The 27,886-nt window shown below is 42.8% G+C and overlaps 1 protein-coding gene across 3 annotated transcripts; it reads right to left on the bottom strand.

Moving 5' to 3' along the window:
• Window positions 1–50: 50 nt before the first annotated feature.
• CAPRIN1 (cell cycle associated protein 1) lies at window positions 51–26,288 on the bottom strand. Of its 3 annotated transcripts, XM_063158221.1 has the most exons (19): window positions 26,117–26,287; window positions 25,585–25,790; window positions 17,298–17,360; window positions 16,011–16,097; window positions 14,224–14,462; window positions 14,028–14,110; window positions 12,854–12,991; window positions 12,198–12,250; window positions 12,026–12,112; window positions 7,567–7,722; window positions 7,363–7,471; window positions 6,872–6,933; window positions 5,413–5,523; window positions 4,740–4,889; window positions 4,432–4,582; window positions 3,548–3,742; window positions 2,498–2,598; window positions 2,034–2,097; window positions 51–1,350 (listed from the first exon to the last, which is right to left on the bottom strand). In XM_063158221.1, the coding sequence occupies exons 2-19, from the start codon at window positions 25,786–25,788 to the stop codon at window positions 1,286–1,288; spliced, it is 2,118 nt and encodes a 705-aa protein (XP_063014291.1). In that variant the 5' UTR covers window positions 25,789–25,790; window positions 26,117–26,287; the 3' UTR covers window positions 51–1,285. The 3 variants fall into 3 exon arrangements, with proteins under 3 accessions (XP_063014291.1, XP_063014292.1, XP_063014293.1); XM_063158222.1 differs by lacking the exon at window positions 12,026–12,112 and having other exon boundaries at window positions 26,117–26,288; XM_063158223.1 differs by lacking the exon at window positions 5,413–5,523 and having other exon boundaries at window positions 26,117–26,284.
• Between the last annotated feature and the right edge of the window lie 1,598 nt (window positions 26,289–27,886).

Below are 27,886 nucleotides of genomic sequence, written 5' to 3'. Positions count from 1 at the left end.
ACCCCATCACATTGAATCTGTTTCAGCCGTTGAAAACCAGTGTTCCAGGATACAATTTTTATAAACATGTTTTATTTATCTTGCTTATACCATTAGAACTGTAACTGCTGGCTGTCATTTCCCTGAAAAGGGGAAATCAACTCAAACACAGACTGGTGCTTTTCAAAAGACAGCAATTGGAAGGGCAGCAGCAGCAGGCATTTGAGATTTCTTAAAACCTTCAAGGCTGCAGGAAAGACAAAAGGACATGTGACCAAAAGTGTTATGATTATCCATTAGGGATTTCCATCAGTACCGGCATCAGTTATTTAGGTGATAATACAGCAAGGTCAAGTATTAGTGACAGACAATGTGCAAGTCATAAGGAATGATAGAGAATACCAATCCTTACAAAAGTCATTGCTATCAAAGAAACTTAAAAGTGTTTCAAAGAGATATCTAAATACTTCACATCAAATATACAGTGGCCATCCAGATTATAGCTCAGGATTTGTTGCAAAATTTTGTCCAAGTGCCAAATCAAAGCCTGTTTTTTTTTTTGTTTTTTTGGGTTTTTTTTGTTTTTCACCTTGTCTCCTAAAAAAATTAATTACACAGTTACATTAGCAGTTATGCAAGCGCTCTTAACTCCATAGCCACAGGAATCAGGGCCCTGGTGATGAGGAGTGCTGCAGCTAAGGGTGCCTCTTCTTTGTCACAAACTGCCTCTAAGCCCACCTGTCTATTCAGGGCAATTGCATCACTACACATCTTGAACTGTTCAGTGCTTCGATTTACTAAGAAAAAGATGAAATGTAGCTGTTCTACCAAGCCACACTTCACCTTTTCCATCTTTTCATGGGAACATTTAAGGTTTTTTTTAACTGCCACCACAGAAAATTTTTATGAATTTGCAGATTTTATCTGAATTTTGTTAAATTACTTTTAAATGACAGAAGTGAGTCTTTGCTTTTTCCTGCCACTTCAGTTAACCATGGAGATTGGATCACCCTGAAAATTGCCTTTTTTGCTTTATTCTTAGCAAGGGTGAGGAATCTGAATCTCATGTGCAAGGCTCAAGATGATGCTTAGGACAGAACATGCAGAGTAAACGTTGTTTCGTTCCTTTCAATATCCAGGGAATATAAAGCTGGCAACTGTAGTCCTGTCATTATGGGTAATGAAAACAGTCCCTTTACATCAAACTTCCTGTAAAGGAGAACAAATAGATAATAACTCTTCTGGTAACATGTATTGTACACTGGCCAGCGTGTTTTTGGCGTTGAACGGAATCCTGTGAACGTGTTTAATTCACTTGCTGAGCATTCATCTGAGGCATCCCTCTGTTTGGTCTGGGGGGCCCTCCACGACCTGGAAAACACAAATAGGGGGTTGAATTCTGCAGGAAATCTGGTTAGTTTAAAAACTGCCCTAAATCTTCTGCTCTGAACTCAGTCAGACTTTGTTGTGCTTCCTAAAACACACTCTCAGCTTCAGCACAGCCCAATGTTGCACTGAACTCCAGAGGCCTCAGCTCCACACCTCAGGGCTTTCAGGACCAAGGCAGGGAGAGAAACTGAATCCCCTCAAAACTGAACTACCAAGTGGGGTTTCACAGATGCAGGGCACAGCCTCGAACTGCCCTTACAACAATGTCCATATGGAGACAGAACAGTGTCATCATCAAAAATGTACTAAGAAAAAGACCTGAGGAAATGTGATGAGAATAGAATTTAGAAGCTTAACTACAGCCTCATTATGTCTGTTGGGCTTGTTTCCCAAGGCTTTCATCAATAAAAGACAGTTAAATAGTTCTACTATAACTGAATGTGAACAGCAATTGCTGCTTTAGTTTCTTTTCCAAGAATTCCTCATTTAACAGCCAACTTGACTTCCACCACAAGTTCACAGGATCCCAATAATTCAAGTCAGCTTATTCTTAATTGTGAGCTGCTGACTAAGGAGGGAGATTGCTTTTTAAGTGCAGAACTTTAAAAGTTGGCTCAGAAACTTCCACTCAACCCAAATTAATTATTCCCTACTCAGGAAATTACCTCTAGGAGCTCCCCGAGGTCCACTTTGTCCAGAGCCACGTTTGAAATTTTGTTGATATCCATCCTGAAGCAAAGAAATTTAAAAAGTTACAACATAAAACCTGGGCATTCTGTTATTAATTGCCAGCAAAATAAGGACCTTTTAGAACAATATGCACTGACAAAACACCTGTAACTTCAACATGCAAGATTTTATTAGTAAAAAATAATCTTTAAAAAATAAATTCTTACTTCCACTAGTGCCTAGCAGCTGTAATAAAATGTGCAGTGACAAATGCTCTCTCCAGTTACAGGATGTGTTGCTCAATATAACTAAGAAATATAAATAGATGCATTTAGTGTTCAACTTTTCCAAACTACACAGGGGCAGTTTGTTTTCCTGAGCAACAAAGTCCCAGAGGAAGATGTCACTAACAGCTCTGAGTGCTTTTGGCAGGTTATTTCCCTCCCCACAGGTAGCTTACCCTCTGGTAGTTTGAGTAATCCCGAGGAGCATTGAACTGGGGCTGTGTGTAGCCACTGTTAGGAGTGTTGGAAAAGGAAGGACGGTAGCCATCGTATCCCCCTAAGGAACAGGGCACAAATCTTTCACTTGGAAATCAAAGCTGCACTTAGTACTTGACCTTCTGCTACTATAGAAAGAAAAGCAGCAACAGCATTTTACCTAAACCTTAAAAAAATCCTATCCCTTTAGCAAGGGCTGTTTACAAGCAAATGTCTCCAACATCAGAGCTACTATACCACAAGAAATGAGAATGAACACCTCTCCTAAGGCCTGGGAGGAGGCACAGTTCAGTGCATTTCTCAGAGTAACCTGAGGTTTGATTTACAGAACATTCAGATCAGAGCTAAACATAATCCTAGACAGGATCTAAATGTCCCAGCTGTGATTACTGCATTCACACTCCAATCAGCTGTATTTTTATTACACACATTTCTTCTCTACTCCCCAGCCACAGGAGGGGAAGAGAACATGGAAGACAGTACCTGAGTCCATAAGCAATCCCAGAACACCTGACAAGGAAATCTGTTATATTCTAACATAAACCTTTGTTACACTGACAGCCACACATATAAAGTCCAGGAATCATGAACATTCTCTTATCTATCCAGAACTACACTATCATTCCTCCACTCCTGTTAATTACCTTGGCCTAGTGACTTTTGGACTCTTGTGTTCCTGTACTATATAAACCACCCTATTCTCATTGTGATGAAACACAGAAGCACAAAATACACTGTGGAAACACTAAGCATTTTTGAAATTCCAGCTGGCATCTCAATTCCTTGCTTGATGGGTGGATATTTCTGAATTTGCTCATACTTGCAGTAGATGCTTACTATTGTAACAAGAGTCCAAACACACACTTAAATTTTACATTTCTTATCTACAACCAATAAGATTTTTACTGCAAGTTTCGCTGTCTCACAGGGCTGCTACCCCAGTCTCCCAGCAGCAGGTCAGGTCCCCCAGGGTGGAGCAGAGCTCAGGAAGGGATTTGCAGAGCTCTCACCTCTGAATCCATTTGCTGGGCCCCTGTAGCCGTTCATGAGGCCCCGGGCCCCGCGGGATCCCCCCCGGGACACGCCCCGGCTGTTGTAGTAAGGCTGGCTGTTCCTGGGAAATCCAGAGCTCTGCTGGGGAGGCTGCTGGTGGTTTCCTGCCACTTGGTGACTCTGGTCCGGGGAACCGTGGTAGGTACCAACCACTGCAAAGGAATCGGGGGAGAAAGAAGGAGAAAAGTCTGAATTTCTTTATGTTCCCACATATCTCTCTTTAAATCCAACATTCTTTAAATCCAACATTTACAGAGGAAAAGGATGAGGCCCTCTGTCCTCGTTCCACGCTGAGTACTTGCTAGCACTTCAGTGGAAAGTGAAGGCAGTGCTGAGCAACAAACAGCTCTGGATATAAACTTTTATTTTCAAGTTGCTAACCTGGAAAGCATTTTGCCTGCTGAATTCAAATAATTTCTCACTGATTTCAGCACAAGATTCCAGGCCTTTGTGACCTTACATCAACTGTGAGAAGCAATCCGTATTTGCTCTCATTTCTGGCTTGCTATTTCCTTTACAAAATGTCACCTCAAATTGCACTGGTTTTTTTAATACAACCTTCACATCAGCAGAGCCAATACTTCACTTCAGTACTTGCATCTTCAGAATAATTCTGTTCATGGGTTTTTTTAAACCCATATAAACCTCAGTCAGTGGCTTAACAACTGGAAATAGATATACTGAATTTTACTCCCTGTTGGATATTCCAACCCAGACAGAGTAACAAAACGTGGTATTGCTCAGGGGAAAGGCCTGCAAGGGAACCTATGACACGCTGTGCTCCATCATCTAGGATGTCACAGACTTATCACCTGTTCTACCAAAGCCACAAGAATTTTACCTGTCTGGAGTTGTTCTTGCTGGAGATCTGATTGTTCTACTTGGTGAGGTTGATTGGAGAAACTCTGGTTGTAACTGGCCTGGTACTGGTTTTGCTGCTTAAGGGTTTCTGGCTCATTCACAGGAGGAACAGGTGCATTCATGTTGAATACCTGTAAGAGCAGAAATTCAGTTTTACAGCTCTGTAAAGAAGCATCAGAGCCTTAGAAATGTGAATAACCAAGAACTATCATATGTAGCTGCATGACTGATCCCACCACAAGGGATGAGCACCATGCCAAAGGGATCCAGGACTGATTTCCTACTCACTGTTTGCATGGATTGGAATGGAGCTGCATTGACGTTGATTCCGCTGCTATGCAAAGGCTTGCTGGATCCAGCCTGGAACACCTGTGGCTGGGATGCAGTGGGAAGTGATGATGAGGATGGGGTCTGGTCTGCATTCAGGGACATGGAAGCCTAATAATTAAAACAAATTATATTTTAGCTCTAGAGGTACCAAAAATTTAACTTCAAAAACTTTGCTTAAAAAAGAGTGACAATGCCTCAGCTTCACCTCTACTAATGACTGTTCTGTACTTCAGCTCAACAGCCTAATTCACAACAGCATAATGAGAGGAAAAACCTAACCATCTTCTCCCTCATTAACTTGAAACACAACTAGAAAAATCCAGAGGGGGGAAATGAAGAAGTTTCCAGGCTAACTGCTGTGAAAAAATAAATCCCACTTCCTAAGCCAACAACACTGATGCTCCCATGCTGATGTTGGCATGCTGCATCCAACTAAACAAACAAGCTTCCAAATGAAAAGTCTTGCTACGGAGGACTCACTGGTCACAGACAGGCTCAGAATTTTGAAATTAAAGGGAATTGAAGCACCCCTTATCAACTAAAAATAATGTTGTTTACTAAAACACATAGACTAACATTTGATGCCAGCTGCAATCAAGAGTTCTTCCCACCCCTGTGAAACCTGACTTGCCTGAATCTGGTCAATTGATTCTTTCTGTGGCCGTTGCTCTGCTGTGTGAGAAGGCTGATACATGGGTTGGGAAGCTGTATATCCCTCACTTGTAGAAGAAACCAAAGGAACCTGACAAAATAAACCCCAAAGCCCCCAGAAGTCAGCTGATGCTCACACACAGTTTTGTAAAAAGTATCAGAGAACTCTGGAGTGGATGGTACTCTCTAGTCTGTGAGCCAGCACATCTTCAAACCAGTACAAAGTAATTCCTTTTTAACCACCAACATTCTAACACCACACAGCTCCAAGCTCAAACACAAGTGGACAAGGGCTGGCTTCCACTGGCCTGAATTTTACATTTTACAAGCTCTGCTCCCACACTGAGAGCCCAGGGAAAAGTCCAGCCAGGAAAGCAAAGCATTTTGCATTAAAGGCTGTACTGGGGAGTTAAAGAAGCAATGGATAATAACTGATGGGGGCGTTCACATCACACTGGAATGTTCCAGAGCCAAGAGTAAGTTTAGCTACAGCTTGCAATATCCTTGAGAGAATAACTGGCAGCACTGGTTGAGGTAAGGGAAATAAGAAAAAAAATCCATTGGATTAAGTCAGACATCACCTAACAGCAAAACAAACACTAGTGCAGAGAAGAAAAAACACTCTGCCCAAAAAAATTATTCTACTCCTATGAGACAACAAAACTGTGGAGAGCACCAGCATTTCAGGAGGTACATACACAGGAAACTCAAGAAACAATTCCCTCACTCCTGTTTCTATAGAAATGAGTGACTTAAACCTGCAGACCTAATCTGGACAAGCCAAAGGAAGCAATTTACACTGCCTGTACTGTGAGATCCAGCTATCCGTATTTTTTTCCGGTTTGCAAACACCTACAAGGATCAGACCCATTACTGAGACCAGCAGAGTCCTCAGAGATGTCACACATGCTTAATAAAAAAATCTTTAATCACCAGACAACTGAAACATCTTAACAACAAAGTGATTACTTCATTTACACAGTGCAGAAGCAAGTTTAGGAGATCCCACTTAAAGCTCAACTGGAAACAGCATTCAACTCACACTGACTGCTCTACAACTCCAGGGTAAAATCCCAATCCAACCAAGTGGGAATAATCAAACAGAACACAAACTCCATATTGTTAATGCATGAGATCTACTTGTGCCCTGACACTCACTTGGACAGACACAGGCTGCCTGTAACCAAGTGGTTTTGGCATTTCTGTTGCAAATAAATAAACTACCTGCTTCCCATTACTGGAAATTTGCATTGTCAGTAGAGAATAAAACTAGGAACTAGTAATGCTTGTAAGCAACAAAGGAGATCACAAATTTCCCAAAATTGGTCCTTCAGCTTTTTCTTAAGTCTCTCATGTAGTTAGGAAATAAACCTTTTTGTAACTCCCATCAGGCCTAATATCAAACTCAAATCCAAACCAGAATTTACTAAACATTTTACCTGTGTAGCTTCTGGTTGCACAGGAACTTGGGTAGGCTGGGCAAGTCTTGACTCAGCATGAACTGGAGAAAAATAATTTCACTTATTACACAGTAAAATCAAACCTTTTACAGAATAGCATTACTATCTGCTCTGAGCACTTAAGTGAAAGCTGATCATGAAGATGATGAAGCCTAAGCATGGCAAAGCTATATTCAAATTACCAACTCCTGTTTCCATGCAAAGAACATTTTTTCTAGTTGACCAAAATAATCCAAAGCAAAACCAAAGAAGCTTTAGCTGCTCCATATTTCCAAGCAAAACCCATAAGCAAGTGAGAACTGGAAGCCTAAAAGACAGTACAACCACATTTCTGAGAAAAAAACACACTATAACAGGATTGTACTATTACTTGTGGAGACCTTTTAATTATGCAGCAGCAACTGAAGCATTTCTAAGAGATGACTTGCAGGCTTCCCCAGTATTTCTCTTTAGGATTTACCATTACAAACCTGGAGGGCAAACCATTTGGGGCATGTCCAAACTCTGGGCTGGGTTCATGGGCTGTGCAGATACAATGGCAGGATCAAGCGTTTGGTTCTCAAATTCCAGCATCGAGTCCTGGGGAGAAAAATAATTAAAAAAAAAATAAAAATCAAATCTCAAATCCACACTGCTGTGGGTTGAACAGATGAATGTTTAGAGTACAGAAATACCTGCATGAAGTTGTAGGGGCCCTGCATCTGTGCCATGAGGTCCTGTACTCGCTGTCTCCTGACCAGGGGGTCTGCCTGAGCCACAGCAGTGAGTGCGTGAGGTTCCGGGACGGGAGGAGACGTCGCCTGGGTCTGTTGCTGCAGGGAATTTACAACCTAACAAGAGACAACAACCAACTGCAATTTCAGCTCCAGCCAGTGCTGCACTCAAGTGACTCAGGAGTTCTTGCATTTCTGCCTATTGCCTGACTGGTTATGGATGATGGAATTGCTGCAGTGGTGTTGAAGGACAGCATTACATCCTAGTCAGGTCAGTACTGTGGCCAGCTACTCATCTGAGCACTCACAGGATTACAGAGCACACACTCTGCTCTTTTTTCTCTCCATCTACTCTTTTCTCCATGAAAAAAGTATTTGTTCAATATCACATGGAGTTTTTTAGACCAGGATTTGAGACAGCAATTTATCACCATTTAGAAATTTAAAGGAAGTGGGGGAAGAGTAAGCTTCAGAAATATGCACAAATGGGGAACAATTATTTTCTCATAGCTTTTTGGTAAATATAAGTGGAGTCAAAATTTTTTGGTCTTTTTTAAGACTTCATAATGCTCAATTTTCACAGCCACTGTAACCCTAGCTCCCTGATTTACTGTCTCAGGAACAGCAGGCAGCATTGCATGACAAGGATTGCCAGACAGCACTGTGAGGGGACACCAGAAGCCCAGAAGCAGAAGCACAGATCAGGGAGGGCCAGAAAGCTCAGATTCACCAGACATATCCCAAAGTGGCAAACATCAACAAGGAACAAACTGCAATGGGCTTTCAGAGAGCACCTGATTAGACAGCAGAGCAACCAGCCAAGCTGGACATGGGCACCTCAAACATCCATCAGCGAAGAGTTTGAAAACAGACAGTGACAAAGATGGTTGAGATGCACTCTGATGGCCCTAACCAGTCCCTCACCTGCTCTTCAGGCAGCTCCTGTAATCCAGAAGTGCCATTTCCAATGTCAACAAATGCCCTTTAAAAATACCATTGTCTCTTACCATTACTTCTCTATTTCAATCAGGTTGTAACACTGCTAACATTCCAGATAAAGAGCTAAGCCTTAAAACTTACTTACACAAGATATAAATTAGCATACAGGCACCTGAAAGCTCAAAATATTGATGTAAAATACCTGATTTCTTATTAGAGCTGCAGAAGACAGATTTTTGTACCCAGCCATGACAATTACAAACCATCCTATAACTAAGGTTTGAACTTTATGCCCCACACTGTTACTACCCACCCTCAAAGCCTGCACATCTCTTGTTAATTTCTCCAAGAAAGCTACAGCACGTTCCAGCATTCCTGCTGCCTGCCCAGATTTCCAAACCTTGTTTGTCCATGGCATTCTGCACATGCAGTTGCCTCACCAACTCCAATGGCTCGTTCCTTGAGCAAATCCCTAACAGAGAGTCTGAACAAAACTAAAAGCTAACCACAGCCACAGTCCTCTTAGAGATCCCCTTCAGACTCAAATCCCCACTGGTAGCAATCCAGAGAAGCAATTTGACAATTCCCATGAAAAATACACCCTGAGGCAGTCCACACTGGAAACCAAGCACAACTCTGCTCTATCAAACTGTCCCTGAATTTCACATTATGGACTGTTTCCAAATTAAGAATTAAGCCCTGTGAGTGGAAAAAATATCTAGAGCACATATAGAGACCTTTTGCACATAACAAAGTTTAAAAATTGAAGAAAATGTGCACTTGAGTGGTAAAACCAACAGCTACTCATCTCCTGCATAGCTGTTACCAAAAGTACCCTCAGTTGTTTGAGCCCTACCACTCAACTTATGGAGTCCAAGTCATTCACAACAATTCAGTATCTTCAAGAAAAAAAAAAGTCAATGGAATCATCAAGAACACAACAACAACAGTGACAAAAATACCCAACTTTTCCTTTTCTACAAATAGCACAGCAGTAACTTCAGATGGTATTTCATATTTTACATTATCTTTCCAATGCTCCTTTTCTGATGTCAAAAGGAACAGTTTAGGACCTATTCCTTCAGCCTTATTAGCACTACCAGGGTACTCTGAGCAAGTAAACCACAGTAGGATGAACAACTGAGCCAATTTCAAGTTGTGTGAGGTAAATTAACCTTGTCAGCAGGCAGAGCTGCCAGACACAAGGCAAGGAGACTGACAGGGGATGGAAAAAAAATAGAAGGAAAGGTAGAACCACAAGTTTAATGACAGCACAAACCAAGAGAATGAACTTGTATTTTGTTAGTCTGAGAACAGTTTTCAATTCTACACAAAATCCATCCAACCAAAGTTTCACAATCTAAGACACACAGAACTTTGTGTACAACCAGACTCAGGAACTAATTACAGAAGAAGCAGTTCAAAACAATTAAACCCTACAAAACAGCAACAAAAAATCTCCATAAATACTATTATCAATAAAGGAGATCTTCACCAAAATTAGAACATCATATAATCCAAATACACTTGGAAAATTCACAAGGAAATTATTTAGTTTAAAAGTTATGGAAGGACCATACAAAAAAATCCTTGTGGAGACATCATCACCTCCCAAGCAGAAACACACCACAGAAATCCTGGCTGTATCACATCTACCTGAGGGTTAGTGAAATAAAAAGAGAGGAGTGTATGATATCCTCCCCCTTAGGGAACAATTAGAGAGATCTTCTGAGCTAATGATCTCTTTCAGATTTCAAAATTCACAGCTATCAGTGTACATCCTGTGTCACCATTTTACCAAAGCACAATTGAGCTGCATTCTCCTGAGAATGGAGACTGTAGTGCCAGCAAGAATAATTTTACAGGCAGATATTCTCTATTTCCCTTTTTTTGTGTTATAGCTGAGAAAATAAAGATCTTTATTATGAAGAAACAGGCTTCAACTTTAATTTTTTTCTAAATTATTCCTTTCTACCATGTCCAAAATATATGGACAGAATTGTCCTATGAAAACAAAGCTGAGCCAATTCCAGATTCAGCTGACCAGGAAATGATGAGTTTCTGAAATCACCAACCTGAATTATGCCTTCATCCATACTCCTTATATTAAGAACAACAGAGACTCTGGACACTTGGTAGAAACACAGATATAAATGGGTATAATTGAAGCCAATTAATCAATAATTTTCAAATACTGTGCCTTCTAAGAACACTCCAACCAAGCATGACTTTAATATATGGGTTTGGAGGGTTTCTTCAGTTTGTTAAGATAATTCTTAAAACACATTCAGTAGGCAGTGAGTAGCAGTGACAATTTCAGAGTTTTTTAAATAAGTAAATGAAATACTGTGACAAGGAACTATCAAACTCCTTCACATAAATGGCAAAGCTGTCTACTTGGTTTTAGAAGTCTCACACTCATCCTCAGTATTATTAAGTCTCTAAGTGATCTTCAACACTGTAAAATAGGAATTTCAGCCAGACTCAATGTAAAAATCAGCCAGATTAGTTTATCAGATCAAAATTTCAGCTGCTCTGTTTTTTTCAGCACTACACAAGATGATGAACACTTATTTCACTACTACACTTAAAAACAGCCAAAGGCACCAGCAAAGTCTAAAAAACTGACCATCTGCAATTTGATGCTGCAGAAGCCTAAAATCAATCAAAAATTAACTCTCCAGCACCTGAAAGAAGCTGCTCATTCTTGTTTTTCCCAGACAGACACAACTCAAACTCCAACAGTAGTGAGTACCAGGGGGCTTTGTCTTTTCCTGTACACGAGGGCCACAAATTCCAGTGCAATAAAATCACGGATTTGCACATGCAGCAAAGTCTGAGTGCAAATCACTGAACTGGGAATGGATCCCAACACCAGTGCACCACAAACACCACAAGTGAACACCACTCAAGTGCACAGCAGTAACAAGTGAGATACCTGAAGAGCTGTAGCTCTGGGAAGCAGAGATGTACACACATATGAGCACATTTTAACACCAAATGATGCACATAAGCAATCTGGAGTAGGAATTAGTTGAGTTACTCATTTTCAGCTCCCTCTCCAGGCACCTGTGCTTCATGAAAGCACAACTACACCACACTGTCAGCAGCTGGGTAGATCAACTTTCAAGTTCTACATTTGCAGCTAAGTTCTCCAAAAAGAAAAAAGACTTCAAAAGAAGTCCTTAAAGTCTTTTTAAGCATAAGACTTTTAAGCCCTGTTTTCCCAAGCAAGCCACTAATGAAGAAAAGCAAGTTCTCTGCAAACTTAGCCAGACTCAATAGGTTTTATTTCTTTTTATTTTAGGTACTCCTGAGCTAAGTATGTAATTAAAGAATCGAGTAGCAAGTCCAAGCCTACTTAAATAAATGTATTCTTTTATATATTGGGGGAGAAGGGATGCAATACTAAAACCTATCATGAATTGTGAGCCAGCAGAAACAGGGATTGCAATTTTACCTGCAGTACACAAGATCTTACCTCAACCGTTTCAACTGTCCACTCATCTACCTGTTCCTTCTCACTACTGCTGAACTGAGTCTCTGCCATGAATTGTCTGTTTACATACTAAAATAAAAATAAGAAAGGGTATGAAAGTAAAAGTAAGTGGCATTGAAGGTATACAAAATGACAGTGTTTCAGTGAATAATACCTCAGTTGATTCAACTTCAGTTGGCTCAGTAAATTCTTCTGTTGGATCAGGCTCTGGAAGAAAAAGAAATAAACCATTTATGTGGGAAAAAAAAAAAAAAAAAAAAAAAAATTAAAAATCCCAAAACAACAATAACAAAGTCCTATAACCTCTTGCTATAGACCTAGAAGTTACAAAGTTAGATGAGAAAATCTCGTGTCTCAGAATAAAGAAGAAATGTCATGGGTGTTAACAGAGAATTAGTAATAACAAATGTTCTCAGAGCTTTGAATTGAAAAGGAAAAAAACCCAATAAATTCTCACTAGAGAGAATTATGTTCAGCTATGCCTTCTCCACAAAAGGGAAAAATGTCCCTTTTGAGTTGTCTGTTGTTGTTTGTCCCTTTTTGAGTTGTCTTAAAATTGGATACAACATCTTAAGTTTCTTAAGTATGTAATTACACTGTCTGCTTCAGAAACTGCTCCCTTCTACCTCAGCTTAAACTGGTGGGAACCACTGAAAAACGGGAAAAGCCTCAGGCAGCCAGAACTTTCATCTTGGATGGTTGCAGTGCTAGGAATGAACACTGCATTTGCAATTTAATCACTCTGAGGAGTGCAGAGACATGACAGAACAACACAAACGTGTCAGTCACAGGGCATCTATCCCTCCTCACCAGCCTCTGCTGCAGTGTCTTCTACTGCAGGTGCAGGTGCTGCCTCCTCTTCCTCACACAGCCCATTCTGGTGGTTGTGGGTGCTGTCAAAGTAACTGGTCTGAAGAATGCGTTCAACAATCTCCTTTAGTGCTTTATCTGAGAAATGGAACAGGGAGACATCAGCACCACCTCAGTCCTCATCATCCTTTCTCTCCTTCCATCCCTCCTTCCCAAAGATTGCATGTACATTTTATGACCCTTTAGCTGGGAAGATGTTGCTGCCCCAAGCCAGTCCACCAGCACCAAGATTTCTTCTCTTACTGGGTCACATTCAATAAATCCATAAATAACCCACTGTCATTCAAAAAAATCTAAAGGGCAAGAAGGATCTAAAGAACACAGAACTCTTCAGAAGCTTTGTGGAGCACTTCACAGTGAGGTCTAGTTTATGAATTTATTTACTAGACTTTTATTCCTCTTACTTACAAGCATTACTGTAAGACACTTTCTTCCAAAACAACTAACTGCCAATAAAAATAAATCTACACAGGTACCATCTGATTCATGAGGGTTCTTCTCCTGAGGTGAAGTGGCTCAAAAGAGCCTTTGTAAGCAAAGAACAATTGCCCTCAGTGCTTCAGATGAATGCTGGGGCACCTTAACCCAAAAGACATCAGCCCCACTGGCAAAGCAGTATTCCTGGCCGCCTAGGCCAGGTATTTGGGAATGATTTCCATAAAAAGCAGTCTGGCTGGCATGGTCACACCCTGATCTGCAGTTCATCAATGAAGACAGGGCAAAACTGCAACACTTTTTGCAGGAGCTAAGGGGGAGACAACATCCCAATAAGGAATGCCATGTCAGTGTATGTATTACACTGTCACCTTGTTCACAGCCAGGTCTGCAGAAAACAAAGAACTGTTACTGAGCACCACCAGCAGCAGAGTACTGCTGAAACAGCAGGAACAGACTGAGCTTCAATACTGAGTAATGCTGAGCCAGTATAAAAAATACACCACAGACTGAGCACAAACTTCACAAGTCACTGCTACAGTCCAGTTAAAAGCTGAGAAAAAGTAGTTCTTTTAAGACCTCACAGACAATAACTGCCCAAGTTCTCTTACATCAGATGTGTGTTTTAGTTCAGACACAAATTCTGCATGCTGTCTCTTCATGCAGAGACTGTACTTACAGGTTGTTCCACAAACTGGTTTTTCCTTCCCTTCCAGTAAGTCCCACAGGTGAACAGACGCTTGCTCATACTGCTCATTCAACCTTAAAAATTAATTAATAAGAGTTAATTTCTTACTGAGTCTTTAAATTACCATACCAAATACATTGTTAAGTGACTGGCAATTAGAAAGAGGAGCACTTTGCTGTAACCCTACCTCATGTTCATGTCTCGTTCAGGGTAAACCAGCTTATAGAACTCATCCAGCATGGTCAGCTCCTCCTCTGTCAGCACTGGCACCCCGTTGGATCCTTGTTTGAGGTCGCTGCGCACTTCATCATCCCCCAGCTTCTCCAGGATGAACTGCAGCTCCAGCACCGTCTTCAAACGCTTCTGCTCGGCCTCCTCGCGCATCAGCTGCTCCCTGCGAGCTGTCTTCTTTATTGTCTTCTGGATCTGCAATGACCCAAGGGAAAACTCTTTGCAAATCTCTAACTGCTAAGAGAACGTCCAGAGAAGGCAAGGGAAAAGCCCAAGTGTTGGGTTCTTCCATTTGGAAAGGCTTGGGTGATGCAGATTGTTCACACTGGCCACACTGAGAGCAGGAACAGGGTTATTCACCATATCCCACCAGAGTAGGAAGCATTCATTGGAACTACCAGGAGATCAGCTTAAAACAGATAAACAAAAGGACTGGTTTGTCACACACCACAAGAGGGAACTCATGGAATGTTTTGACATGAAAGGCTAGGAAGATAGACAGACAGATCAGCAAGTCCAAAAAAGGATTTCAACAAATTCTTGGACATGAGATCCCCAGTTGCACACCCCAGGGAACAAGCATGTGCATCCACTGCAGTATTCCCAGTGCAAGGAGCATGGATGCAGGCAGGGAGAGGATGACACATCAGCAGCAGTCTTGCGCTCTGCACTGAACCTTCCACAAGGTCTAAATGCAGCACCACTCTGAATGTACAGGATGTTTCTTCCACTCTTAATCCAAGCATCCAGTGTCCCATATTCAGCTGGAAATGTAATATTCTCTTCCAAAAAATCTATCGTGATGGTAATTTTCCCACTTGAAACATCCACATTTTGTTTTTAAAAATCAAAGACATATCTTAAAATCAACTAACTGCAGTCAGGAAAAAGTACCACCAAGTTTGAAAGCAGAGCACCAATCTGGTACTCCTGCATTCACTGCCTTGTTTTCACAGTCAGCTGACCAGGGAAACACTCCAGAACAGACTTATCCAGAAAAGGACGTTCTCCATTACTAATATTTCATAAACACAGATGAACTGTGTTGCCAGAAAATAGAGAAACTAGTTGGCTGAGTCCTACAATTAACTTACAGCCACAGCCAATGCACAAAGCAGTTTATAACACAAGGATGCTGCTGCCCTTCAAATTATCCCAGTCTGTTCACAAGCTAAGTCTGCTCCTTAGAGCAGTCAGCTGTACTAACATCCACTGCTCAGCCAATTCCTCCAACGCTGCTGCTCTTTCCAAAACTCCCAAATTTTTAGAATTTAATTCTTGATTACAGTATTATTCTGGATCCTTGATAAAACACAAACCCAAAAGATGATCTATTTCATAGCATCCAGTTAATTCACCCTTTACAAAAATAACATAGCTCCATAATGCAGTTTCAGATTGTGTTACCAAGAAATGAAAACCCTATGAAATCCATTTAAGAAAATGTTACCAATGGCAGCAAGTGGCCATCTTTAATGTTGCATGACAGACCTGGTTCTGTGATCACTATTTTCAACACTTGTGTCAGAAAATTACATTATTCTTGTTTCCATACATTTATGTAGTACATCAGGAATTCTTCAGAAAACCTGACATCAACTAATATAAAAAAATAGAAGAAAACAGCCAAACACAGAAGAAATCAAGGGCAATTTATCTCTGTAAACAGAGGTGACTACTGCCTCAGTGGAAGAGTTTAAAGTGTTTGGATAACTCACACGGCAATGCTTGATCTTTACTTACATCTTGGCTCAGAGCCATAAAACTCCTCTGCAGTTCCTTAGCAAATTCCAGATTATTTGTCACTTCCTGGTACTTTGACACTGCATCCTTAAAAAAAAAACAAAACAGAAAGACCACAAATGTAAACCATCAGCAACATAACTGAACATATACTTCCAACAAATAAATTCCCACACTTTTTAGTTCTAAAGTGAGACACAGGATCCCTGAATGGAACTGCAACTATGTTAAGGTAAATTTAGATTTTTACTGGCCCAGATATCAAAGACTTGTGTATGTCCTTAGGGCCTCCAGTTTCTTTAGATATGCTAAACATGCACAGAAATATGCCTTTATGTGCTCACATGGATGATGGACTGGTTTCATGTTTGGCTGCAGCCAGTTCCTGACAGAAACTAACAAACAACTGGAAGAATGGGGGAGAAGAACAAGCTGGCCACTCAGAACTGCTCAAGAGTTTGAGAATTAATGCATTGTTATCTCCAGTCAGAGCCAAAATCAGAATATACAGAGCATAATGTCCCCTTCTCCAGAAATCTTTGCTTTGGTATCTTCTTAAACCTAACACTCTGATCTGCACCAAAGCAAACCAAATTCCTCAACCCATTGGATATTACTGAGAAATTGTATCAAATCAGGAGGATATGGCTGAGACATTTACATTCCTGCTGTGACAAAAGAATGCATTTCTCCCAACTAACATTTATTTTTATCAAGCCTGGTGGTCAGGCTTCATAAAAACCATGAGCTTCCCTCCTGAACATGATGTCAGTTCTCTATCGTGGTTTATCTTCACAACAGGCCATTACAAAACACAAATACACAGATCTGTGGTGTTTCAGTTCTCAGCTGGCACAGAACCACCACAATGAAGATGAAATCAATCCAAGGGACCAAGGGAAGCAGCTCATTCTTTAAAGTGTCAGCAGCTGCAATAGTTGGAAGGTACATTTTTGTCCCTTCACTTTCTCAGTGTTAAAAATCATCCACAAAACACTGTGGATCCTAGACTGGGAAGATAATTGTTAAGAACTTAACTTCACGTAACACTGAGCGAGCATCTGGTAATTTCTTGACGTATCAATGTGCATGTTTGCACCATACAACTGAATTGAAATTGATACTTGCTTTTTATTTACAATTGCAAAACTGCTGCCGAATCAAGCTCTGCAATAACCTACTTTAAGAACCAGCCCCAGAAAGGAGAGAGGCAGGAAAAACTCCTCATCACAAAGGTAACAAAACAATTTAACAAATCTGGTTAGGATTTTTTTTGGTTGTTTTTACCAGTTGATCTTGGTTCAGACGTTCTCCCTTGTTCATTCGTTCCTGGTAATCATCAAGTTTGCTCTGAAACAAAAGAAAAATGCTGTCATGAAGAGGCAAAAATCAGTTTAAAGCTTTGTTCTACTTGTGCTAACAAAATGATGCACTCTAATATTACACTACACAGACTGTACCATGTTACACAAGAACATAACTGTCCTGTAGGAAGTGTACAAGAGGAAAACTGTCCTCTGGGTTAAATGTAAATATTTTGCCAAGAGGTAAATATTTTTATCTTATTTGGCTATTACAATGTCTTTGTGGCTAGTAGGAAATTCCAAGGAAATTCACATTCCTCCTAAGGGGACAAGCACTCCCCATGCACATGTCCTTCAGTCCAAAAACCAGAGAGCTGAACTGAGGGCTGAGGTAGAGCTTATCACTACAATAGCAAAAACCTGACTGCAAACCCCCACTGACAAGGCTATTAAGATTCAGAACTGTGATTCTCTGTAGCTCCATCCCTTAAGATAGTTGTAAAGAATTTTAAACAGTTTCTAATCCTCTGTGCAAGAATGCCCACCAACACAATTCATATTAATAGCTCTAAAATAGTTTTTGTTCAAGAGCATTAGGACTTTTTTTTCCACAGGAAAAAACTGAAAAAGAATCATTAGGCTACTTTTCAGCAGGATCAGTTTTCTCATCTGGTTAAACAGAAACCACACAGCACAGGGGCATCAGGCAGAATCAAACTCCTGTGGGCCCCAGTGACAGATGCTACAGCTAACTACAAAGGCTCTTCAAAAGGAAGCAAAGCCTCTAAGGGTAACACACCTAATTATTACATTGTTTTCACCATTTCTGTATTTTCATAAATTCCTGCATATGGAATGAAATTTGCCATGATCTAATTCAAAAAGTTATTAAAACAAATCCTTAACAATTGTCTTCCCAATGTAGGATAACAAAACACAAGAAGCAGGAGAACACTTAATTTTGGATGTCAAAGATGGCACCACTGTCTCAGGGTGTACATTTGCACTGAGTGACACCTTGTTTGGCTGCTGCTGCTCTTTATTTCAGACTTTTCAGTTAAAATACTTTACTGGTACTTTTCTAGCTAATTCAACTTCTGTTCTATGCTCAGTCTCAGACTTTTGGAAAGATCAAAGTCTGTGGAACAGTTTATCAAGCAAGCTCCTCTTCCTAAGCATTTGATGCCCATCATTATTTCCTGAAACCCTATCACCCTTATGAGGCTTGGTCCTTTTGATGTCATTTTTGGTGCTGGATCTTTTTAAGTCCTCCAGGTCAGACAGAACATTTAACTACTTCACCTTCCAGTGTATCAGAGCCAGCAATGGCCTAGGCAAAGTCAAAGCAAGAACTTGCAGAGCTCCAAAAATACATTACTGGGAGTTTCATGCTGGGGACAGAAACTACATGGTAACAGTTGTTAAATGCAGCAGCCACAGCTCATACAGATCAAAAAAGCAGCCCTGGAGAGCATTTGGCACACTGCAAATCTATCTCAACAGGAAATAAGGTCAGGTTACTCTTCTCCATCCTGATCTCAGAGCAGATGATGACATGCTTGGACAATCACAGGACAGTCTCTTGATTTGGGAGAGCTGTGCAGCCAAAAGGGAGGTGAAAGAACTGAACCACTGCAGTGCCCCAGGGCAAAGCCAGGCCAACCCACACGTCTGATGGCTGAAATCCCAAAGCAAAGGGGCTCTGCAGACAAGCAAATTTCCAAGGAAGTTCCTACTTGCTCAAGTCACTGGCTCTCCTGCTGCAGATTGCAATTCCCCTGGTCACCCTGATGCAATTGTTTGTGAGGCTGCTCAGTAAATACACTGCAAACATGAGCCAGCTTGAGCAGGGGCTACAAAAATGCACTAAAACAAATTCTGCGATCCAGTTTCCAACACAAACCCATGAACAACAACAGTAAAACAAAATGGGTGGAACGCTGTATTCCAGAACTCTACTTTGTTTGACTTAGTTGAAAAAAACAACATATATTGCAAAATTACACTGAAACACTCACAGAATCCCTTTTGTGGCCGAGGGCACAAGGAAGGGGAGAGGCAAAAATACCCTAAATAACTACAATTTTTTTCTGTATACTTTTTCCATGCATGGCTGGTCCTTTCAGAATAAGCTATTGCAGTAACATAGTGAACAATGCACAAGGTTTTTCTTGAATGGTCAAATACTCTTAGGTCTAATGTAAATGCTTTGCTTATTTTTATTCAACTAAAAAGCCAAGGGTAATATGTCTCTTTCTGTTAGGAACAGAAGAAAAGTTACTTGTCTTCACATTTACTTCTTACAAAATATTCCTGTTGGGAAGGTAAAAGGAAGGCAAGTCCTGTCAGCTGCAATGCAGAGGACAAGCCAATGTGCATTTAGTTAAATGTTACCACAAAGATTTGGGCTGCCAAGTAAGCATTCTTCTATCATCACAAAGACACTTTTAAGATCCAAAGCTGCATTACACAGAAATATTAAGTAAAATGCCTTCCTTTTTAATCTGCACTGTCAACTACCAGCAATCCAAGAGCAGCATTAGAGCTGTAAAACAACTGCAGTGCAATTCCTGCTCAAGAACCTACTGCAGTGCCTGCAAGAGGGGAAGACTCTCTCCATCTTACCCCTCCTTACACAACTTCACCCTCACTCCTCAGACAGAGACCTCAGAGCACAAAAACCAAACCAGCAGGAAAAAAAAAAAAAAAACAGTGGCAAAGTGAGCACATGAATTGTGTATTGAGCAGCTTGTGAGTCAGCAGCTCCCAGTCCTGCAGGCAGCCAGACACTGCTTCAGCTCTTTCCTCTGAGATACCTGAAGCATTCTGGAGTTTCCTGGGGAAAAAGCACCACTAACAGGCTCTTGGGACTGTGGTGTTCACTGCTGAACTACACCCTGGATTTTACTTTAATGGCAATCCAAAACTGAGCTACTTTATTGCACTAATAGACAGTTCTCTTCACCTCCTCTGAACTGTGTGAAAAATAGCATCCTGAAGTGGAAACAAAAACTGCAGTTACCTGGCATTACCCTCCAAACCCAGCCTGGTTTTAGAAATGTCTGACCACTGAGCCACCACTTCCAGTGCTGTGCTGCAAACTGGATCACTGGAATCATCAGATTAAAAATAACCCTTAAAAAAGGGGGTCAGGAGCAGGAGGGAGGCTCTATATTTAACCAGATAATTTCAATGCTGTGGTTCTACCAATTACAGCAGCACAAGTGTGCACAACAAGCTGCAAGGTGACAAGGGAACCTCTGACAGCAGCTGGAGTAAATCTTTAGTAATTCAAACTCTACCACACAAGGTAAGAAAAGATGGAAAGGACATTTCAAGTTTGTCTCCTCAGGTATCTCAAAAACTGAATGAATGTTTTTGACAGCACAAAAGCAATAAAGATAATCCAAAACTTTAAAATAGCTGTGAAATACAGTTTGCATTGAAGCAAAAAAAAAGCCAAGTTAAAAATTAGAAGTCTGTTAACCTGTTTTACATCTCTGCATTGTAGTTTGTCTGCCCTCCACACTTATTCATGGCTTTGCAGCTAAAACTGCCCAGAAATGACCCAAAAAACCCACAAACAAAAACCAGTCTTCTATTTCCTCAAAAAAAGGAAAAAGGTAAAACACTTAGCAAGGAAGTTCAGAACCTCTCAAACCCCACCAGTTCTGAGCAGCTGTTTCAGTGCTGAGTTGGAAGCAGGAAGATGGAAGGATACAATAACACCAATGCTCCAGAACACCAAACACTTACAGGTCCTCTGTTTAAATGGAATTGATTTTTTGAGTAACAGTAGTAGATATTCTCGTGGGAGGGTTTTTCCCCACAGTCTGGGAAGTTTGATGGTTAGAAAAAATATCTGCATAATGTATTACTTTTTAAACAAAGGACAAGGACACATCAATTCTGAGACTGCAGTTTCACGATCAGTTAACCCCAGAGGCAGAAAAAGCTTCTTCAGTAACCAGAATTAAGTCACAGAGGAGTGGAACCCTAAGTTTTGGTGACCGCAGAGATGTTCTTTCCAAATCACCACCACACAGGATTTCATACAGAAACATTCTGAATTTACAGGGAAGTTGACTATACTGTAGGGGACATGGATTTTGCTCCACACATAATTTTTGTTCCAAAAAGTTACTTTTACAAATGAATTCTAGAGCACAAATGTGTCTCTCCCAACACATCCTGCACGTCTTTTTCTTCAAACAAAAACCACAATCCAAGCCCCAAAGCAGCATCTGAAAAACTGAAACTGGAAGATGTTTCACAGCTCCTTGGACTCATCATGCATCCAGTTAACCGAACTCACTGTGAGACAATCCCTATTTTACAATAACCAGTTAAAACCAAAACAGACCAGCCTGAAACCTCAAAGCACAAACCACCAGAAGATTTCACAGATAAACTGCTTGGGTTTTCTGACCTGAAGTTTGATATCCAAAATTCCTACTAAGAGAGATTTCAAAGAAAATTTCAGGCTTATAATACACTGTCTGAAATGAATTTTACAATTTGTTCCATGTTAAATCTCCAAAGATTAATTGCAAACCAAACCTCCCACTGAGAGGTTCTGGAGCCACTCACAAGCCTGAACATCCAAGGGGCCCCAATCATGGACAAATGCACTGAGAGAGCTGCTACCAATGGGCACCTTCAAACTTCCTGCTACCAGAATGGAAAACTGACCCCTGCTTTTACTACAGGTTCCTGTTTCCCAAGGGAAATCCAACATTTTACTGAAGCAAGTCACACCAACTTCAGATGTCCCCCTGCTGTGCTGTGAGAGCTCTTGTGCAGCAAGGCCAGCAGCACCTGTGAGCTGCTCATTCTGCACCCAGCCAGGGTTCCAGCCAGCAGGAAATTCAGACAAGCTGATAAAGTGACAGCAGCTCAGGTTACCAGGACAGGCAGCATGTGCCATGTTTCCAACGCCAGACACCAAGCCCACACCAAGCTCTAAGCTCACTGTTACCCTGTGAACATCTGCCCATCCCCATGTCCACGTGGTAGCACATTAATTATTTTGCCCCTTTGGCAAAAGGTTTGTTTGATGAACTGTTCTTACATGGCTCATGCCCTATTACACAAGATGAAAGCAAAAACAACTGGGGTTTTTTTATTCAGCCCTGAAACAAAACCAGAGTTTGATTCACATTCAATTGGCTTAAAATTTGGAAAGGATTTTCTCCTCTAAAAACAAAAACCAGAAGAGTCAGGGAGAAGGAGAAATTGAAGGTGAAATATTTTCTCCCAGGGAACGTGGACAGCTAGCAGGATTCTAACCCCAGATACCTGACAAACACCTGGAGGAGTCCAGGCAACTTTCAAATTAACTAAGCTTGTCAACATAAACTTGAGCTGCACATTCAAAGGTCCTGGAGAGAAAATACCCCTTCAATTACCCCCTTCCATGCACACACAAATATCTTGTCATCTAAGAGCAGAGGACAGCATTCCTATCTTCTCCAAATACAAAGAGCTGAGGGGAACACAGACATTTTCAGGCCATGTTTTCACATCCATTTCTGAACAGCAATTCAAATTATCCCAGTCCCTTTTAACAAAAGAAATACTCGTTCTTTAAATGGGATCACATTTAGGAAAAGAAAATGAAAGTGTAACTAATAATGCAGTGGTTTTAGTTTATACAGAAACATTCAAACTAGTATAAACCAAAATTATAAATATTATTTCAATTTGTATTTTGGTAGTCACATTATTTTATCCTCTCCGTTTGCAGGTAAACATGACAAACTTCACTCCAAAAATTCCAATTTGTCTATGAAGAGTGACCTTTCCTCTACTAAAAGCTGCACACTCCTTTTATTTAAAACCTAAGAGGTACCTCTTCCAGAGCAGTAATTTTTCATCCTTCAGAAATGTGTGTTTAAGTATTTATTTGTGTTCATCCTGTGACACAAAGCTCTGAAAATCATCTCTACTGGCCTTGGTTAGCAGCTGCTGACAAAGGAAGGATTAACTGTCCAACTGAGCACAAGTTCCCAGTGAGATTTACTGCATTTCTCACCCACTCCTGGCTCTGCAGTTTCCAGAACAATTTTACTTTCTGGATGCTTGGAAAAATTAAAAATATATTCTTGTCCAAAGATGAAAATATAAGGAAATGCTGCTGTGTACAATGAGCTTTGTTTTAAGACACACAGCATGTACTGCTCCCTTTCCCAAAGGACATCATTCACTACAGAACTCTTGGTTCCCCCACCAAGGGAGAAGCTCAAGCCCACAAATGAATTTCTCTGCTTTAATCCACCAAACCCCATTTCTCTCATAACTTTTGTAGTGCTTGTGAGTCGTCCTTCAGGAAGTTTCACAACTTCAGCCCATTAAGACTTAGGAATCTTTGAACTTCAATTCATCAGTGAGAGACAACACAGAGTTTTTCCTTTTTAAGCCCCAGCCCTTGCCTGTTCTTTAAGCCCACATTGCCCAGCACAGAGTACTCAAAAAATAAATGCTTTCAGTAATTTTCATGGAACATCTTCCAACAAAAGCCAGAAAAAAAGGGCACTTTGTCCCCTCTACTCACTTGGTAAAACACTAAAACTCCACTCAAATAGAACAGAATGGCTAAGGCAAGTGTAAATTATTTAAAAGTAAATAAAACCACTGCTCCCAAGGACCCTCACACCAGTAACACTGTGTTTATCCTCTTGATTACTCCCAAGTACAGAACAGGTCAGAATGTTCACTAACTAATTTTGGTTTTTAAAACACATGCTTTTAACATGATAAAAATATTTTCAGAGGATTTTTGTGTATGTTGGGTGCAACAGTTAATTTTCAAACTTTTTTTTTTTTTGTTTTAGAACAACTAGAGACAGAAAGATCTACTTTCTTTCTCGAGCTTGAGGACCAGTACTGGCTGTGCAGATATTCCTGTGTATTAATGCCAAGTTTAAGACAGACATCTTGTCCTGTCTACACACAACAGACATGGAGGAAAAGCTCCTCTGATTCTAAAACTTACCTAAAATGTCCTGGCTTGCTGCTTTTTGCCATGTCATTTGTAAAAACCAGGAAAATCCCACACCCAGTTTTGAAGTGGGAAGCTACACTGTACACAGTGTATTTATACAGTGCATTATTGATACACAGTGTATTATTTATAGGTAAGGCACAGCTTCTCTCCTTTACAACCCACCTGTACAGACTAATTTACTGGAAATACCTCCACCTTATACACTATGAAAAATATCAAAAATGAAAGTTAAAAAAAATTAATAGAACAGTTATTGTGCTTATTCACTTCTAAAAATAATAACATATTTAGGACTCTGGCACAAATATAAAATTTTTTGGGGGTAATTTTAGCTTGGCACTGTAGTGTTTTGAGGCAAGTCTTGAGGCAATGTATTAGTTCTTTTTCTGATGGACACCTCATGCTCCAGAGGTTGTAAAGCCCTGCGAAGCTCATTTAATCTGCCACCACCGAGAGGGTGCAAAACACGCCGCGAGTAACCACGGCAGCCTTTTCCTCCCGTGCCACAACTCGAACCGCCCGAGCACCAGGGATTGAGTAGCTGCTCTTTCTAAAAATAACCCGAGAAAGGCCGCTTCCAGCCGGGCTCAGGCTCCCAAAGAGTTGAGCTTAGGGCGATGGAAAGCGAGCGGTGACACTGGGGCGGGGTGGGGTGGCCCCGGCTTTGTGCGGGCGGCACAATGAGCTCCGCCGGGGAGGCCGGGCCGCCGCCATGTTACAGCTCCGCGTCCATGTGCCCGGCACCGGGGGCACCGCAGCCTCTGCCCGCCCGCCCCGCGGCACCGGGCGCGCTCCGGCCGCCGCACGGAGCAAGGATGTGGGGAGAGGATTGCCGGGATGGCGCGGCTGGGAAAGGCCCCGCCGCGGGAACAAAAGGCGGAAGGAGGGGGAAGGGGAAGGGAGCGGCGCCGCCGAGGGGGCTCCGGGCAGCGGGGGCCAAGGGGGGTCGGCAGCCGCGACCCCTCCGGGCTCTGCTCCGCGAGCCGGGGGGAAACCGGGCCGGGTCCCGGGGCGCCGGGAGGGCGGCCGGGATGGGGCAGGGGAACCCCGGGAGGGGAAGGGGACAGGCCGGGGGAGCGGCGCTCGCCCTTCTGGAACCTTCCAGCAGGCGGCCTCTGGGGGCCACGCCGGGAACAATCCGGGAGGGCTCGGCAGAGGGCCCGGCACAAGGGAGCGGAAGGGAAACAGGCCGGGCCGGCTCGGGGGCAGGGGCGGCCGAAGGCGGAGGACAAGGCTGGGGGGTCTGAGGGGACGTGGGGATCACCTTCTTCTTCTCCAGGTTGCGCAGCTTCTTGTCGATGACCCCTAGGATCTGCTTCATGGCCTCGGTCTGCACCGTGGTGATGTTCACACCCGCCGCCGCCTGCGGGGCCGCCGCCGCCGGGGCAGCCTCGCTGCCCGGTCCCGCTTTGCCGGTGCTGCTGCCGGTGGTGCTGCTCGCCATGGTGCTGTTGGTAGCCGAGGGCATCTCTGTGAAGGAGGGAGGGCGGGCGGGAGAGAGAGAGACAAGAGAGCGGAGAGAGCGGCGGGCGCGTCACGGGGGGAGCGCGGGCGGCGGGGACGCGCGGGAGCGCGCACGCGACCGCGCGCGCACGAGCCGCACCTGCCCCGGCGCGCGCGCCCCTGAGGGGGCCCCCCCAAAGCCGCCCCACCCTCCCCCGGCGCGCGCGGGGCGGCGGTGGTCACGTGACGGCGCGGGGCGGCCGCCTCGCGCCCAACGGTCATTTTGCCTTCACGCTGCCCTTCCCCCCCCGCCCCGCTCGGGGTGTCCGGAGGGGCCGCGCCGCCCTCCTCACCCTGTGCGCGACTGAGCCCGGGGGGGACACGCTGCGCTCTCTCTCGCTCGGTAGGAATGGCCGCCTCAGCTACGCTCCAGCCCCGCCGCCCGCGCTGCTCCTGCTACCACGGGAGGGAGAGAGAGAGAGAAGAGAGAGGGAGGCAGGGAGAGAGAGGCAGCGGCGGCGCGCACGCCGGCGCGTAGAGGCGAGGCGGCGCGGGAGCGCGCGGGGTCCTGGCCGGCCCGCGGGTTCCCGCAGAGAACGCCTGAGCCCGCGGCGGCAGCTGCCGCGCTGCCCGCGCGGGGGAGGCGCGGCGCGGCGGGTCCTTCAGGCGCGCGGCGGGCGGCCCCGCGGCAGACACAATGGTGGGGCGGCCCTGAGGGGAGCCCGGGGTCCCTGAGGGGCTGCCGGGCCGCCCCCCGCCCGCTCCCGGCACTGACGCCTCCAAAGCGCCTTTGTGTGCCCGGCGGCGGGTCCCCACACCGGGGGAGCCCGTCACGGCTGTAACTGAGCCCTAATAGCCGCCGCTCAGTGGCCGAGAGCAGTTGCTTTATCTGTCTGTCAGGCTGGGATTTGCGTCTCCCAATATGTCCCTGTATGTCCCTACGATCCCCACGTAGCGTGTGTGATTTTAGTCCTTCACGTTTCACTCACCAAAAGCTGCCACCACTCAGTAAACCTTTACTTCTTGCCACCACTCAGTATACCTTTACTTCTATGCTAGCAATTTATTCTTTCAATATTAATTATTTCAGTGTTAATAAATAAAATACAGCTGCCTCTGTGAGGCAAAGGGAATTTTGGGATGAATGCTCCAGCTGCTTAGTGAGGCACAGCTGGAAAATGAAATGCCACTGCCCTGAGAAGGCTGGGAGCTAAATGGGAAAGGATTTGGTATTTATTGACTTGTCTTGGAATTAATGGGACTTTGGGAACAGAAATCCCTGAAAACCCAGTTAACAGTATTTACACATGGACGTAGGAAATTTTGGTTAAAATAAACAATTTGAGACTGTATTTGTACCGTTCTTTTTTTAATTGTTGAGTTTTTTTCTTTGCTCTCTTTATTCGTGGATCCACACAGTCAGTGACATTGGAAAAAAGGAAAAAGCCCAGTTCCTTGAACAACTGGGCCAACCTGACGGTTCCCATCACCATAAGGGAGATGTCTCATGGCCCTTCCTCACCAAGTCCTTGCCCTTGTTTCCATCCTGGTTCTTGCTCCCAGAATTCAGTTAATTCAAGCTGATAATCCAGAAAGAAACTGCTCACTCGATGGGCAGTTCTCCCTCTCCATTCCAACTGTAAATATTGCTCCTTGTGCTTCTGCTTTCCATGTATCTCTGCATTTTCTGCAGCAGCTCAATGCTTTGTCATTTTGTATTAGATATTTGCTTTACAAATCACTTCGTTTTGCATAACAGGTTATGGAACATGTAATAAATCACCCAGCCTAATTATTTCAGTTGAATAAATGATGCATAAAACAAAATCTTCAATTGTTGAAAGTCCTTTTCACTGTTCAACAAAAAGATTTTGGTAATACCACTGTATTTTCTTAATTCCATTGTATTTACAAGATTTAATTTCTTTGGATGTACTTCTCCAAGCCCCATACATGGGGGCTGAAATGACCTTTTTTCTCCAAGCAAAACGCAGTTTTTCTGTCAACATGTGAAGCACTTGAGGCTTTTTGACCACAAAATCCAATGGTTTAAAATAAAATGGAATTGTCTCATCCGTTCCTATTCATTTCTCCTTTTCCCTCACATTGCCATTGCAATTCTC

Source organism: Melospiza melodia, chromosome 6 (genome assembly GCF_035770615.1).
Source record: "Melospiza melodia melodia isolate bMelMel2 chromosome 6, bMelMel2.pri, whole genome shotgun sequence".
NCBI classification, from domain to species: Eukaryota; Metazoa; Chordata; class Aves; order Passeriformes; family Passerellidae; genus Melospiza; species Melospiza melodia.
Note: the sequence above shows the minus strand (reverse complement) of the source record. Positions and strands in the feature narration are given on the sequence as shown.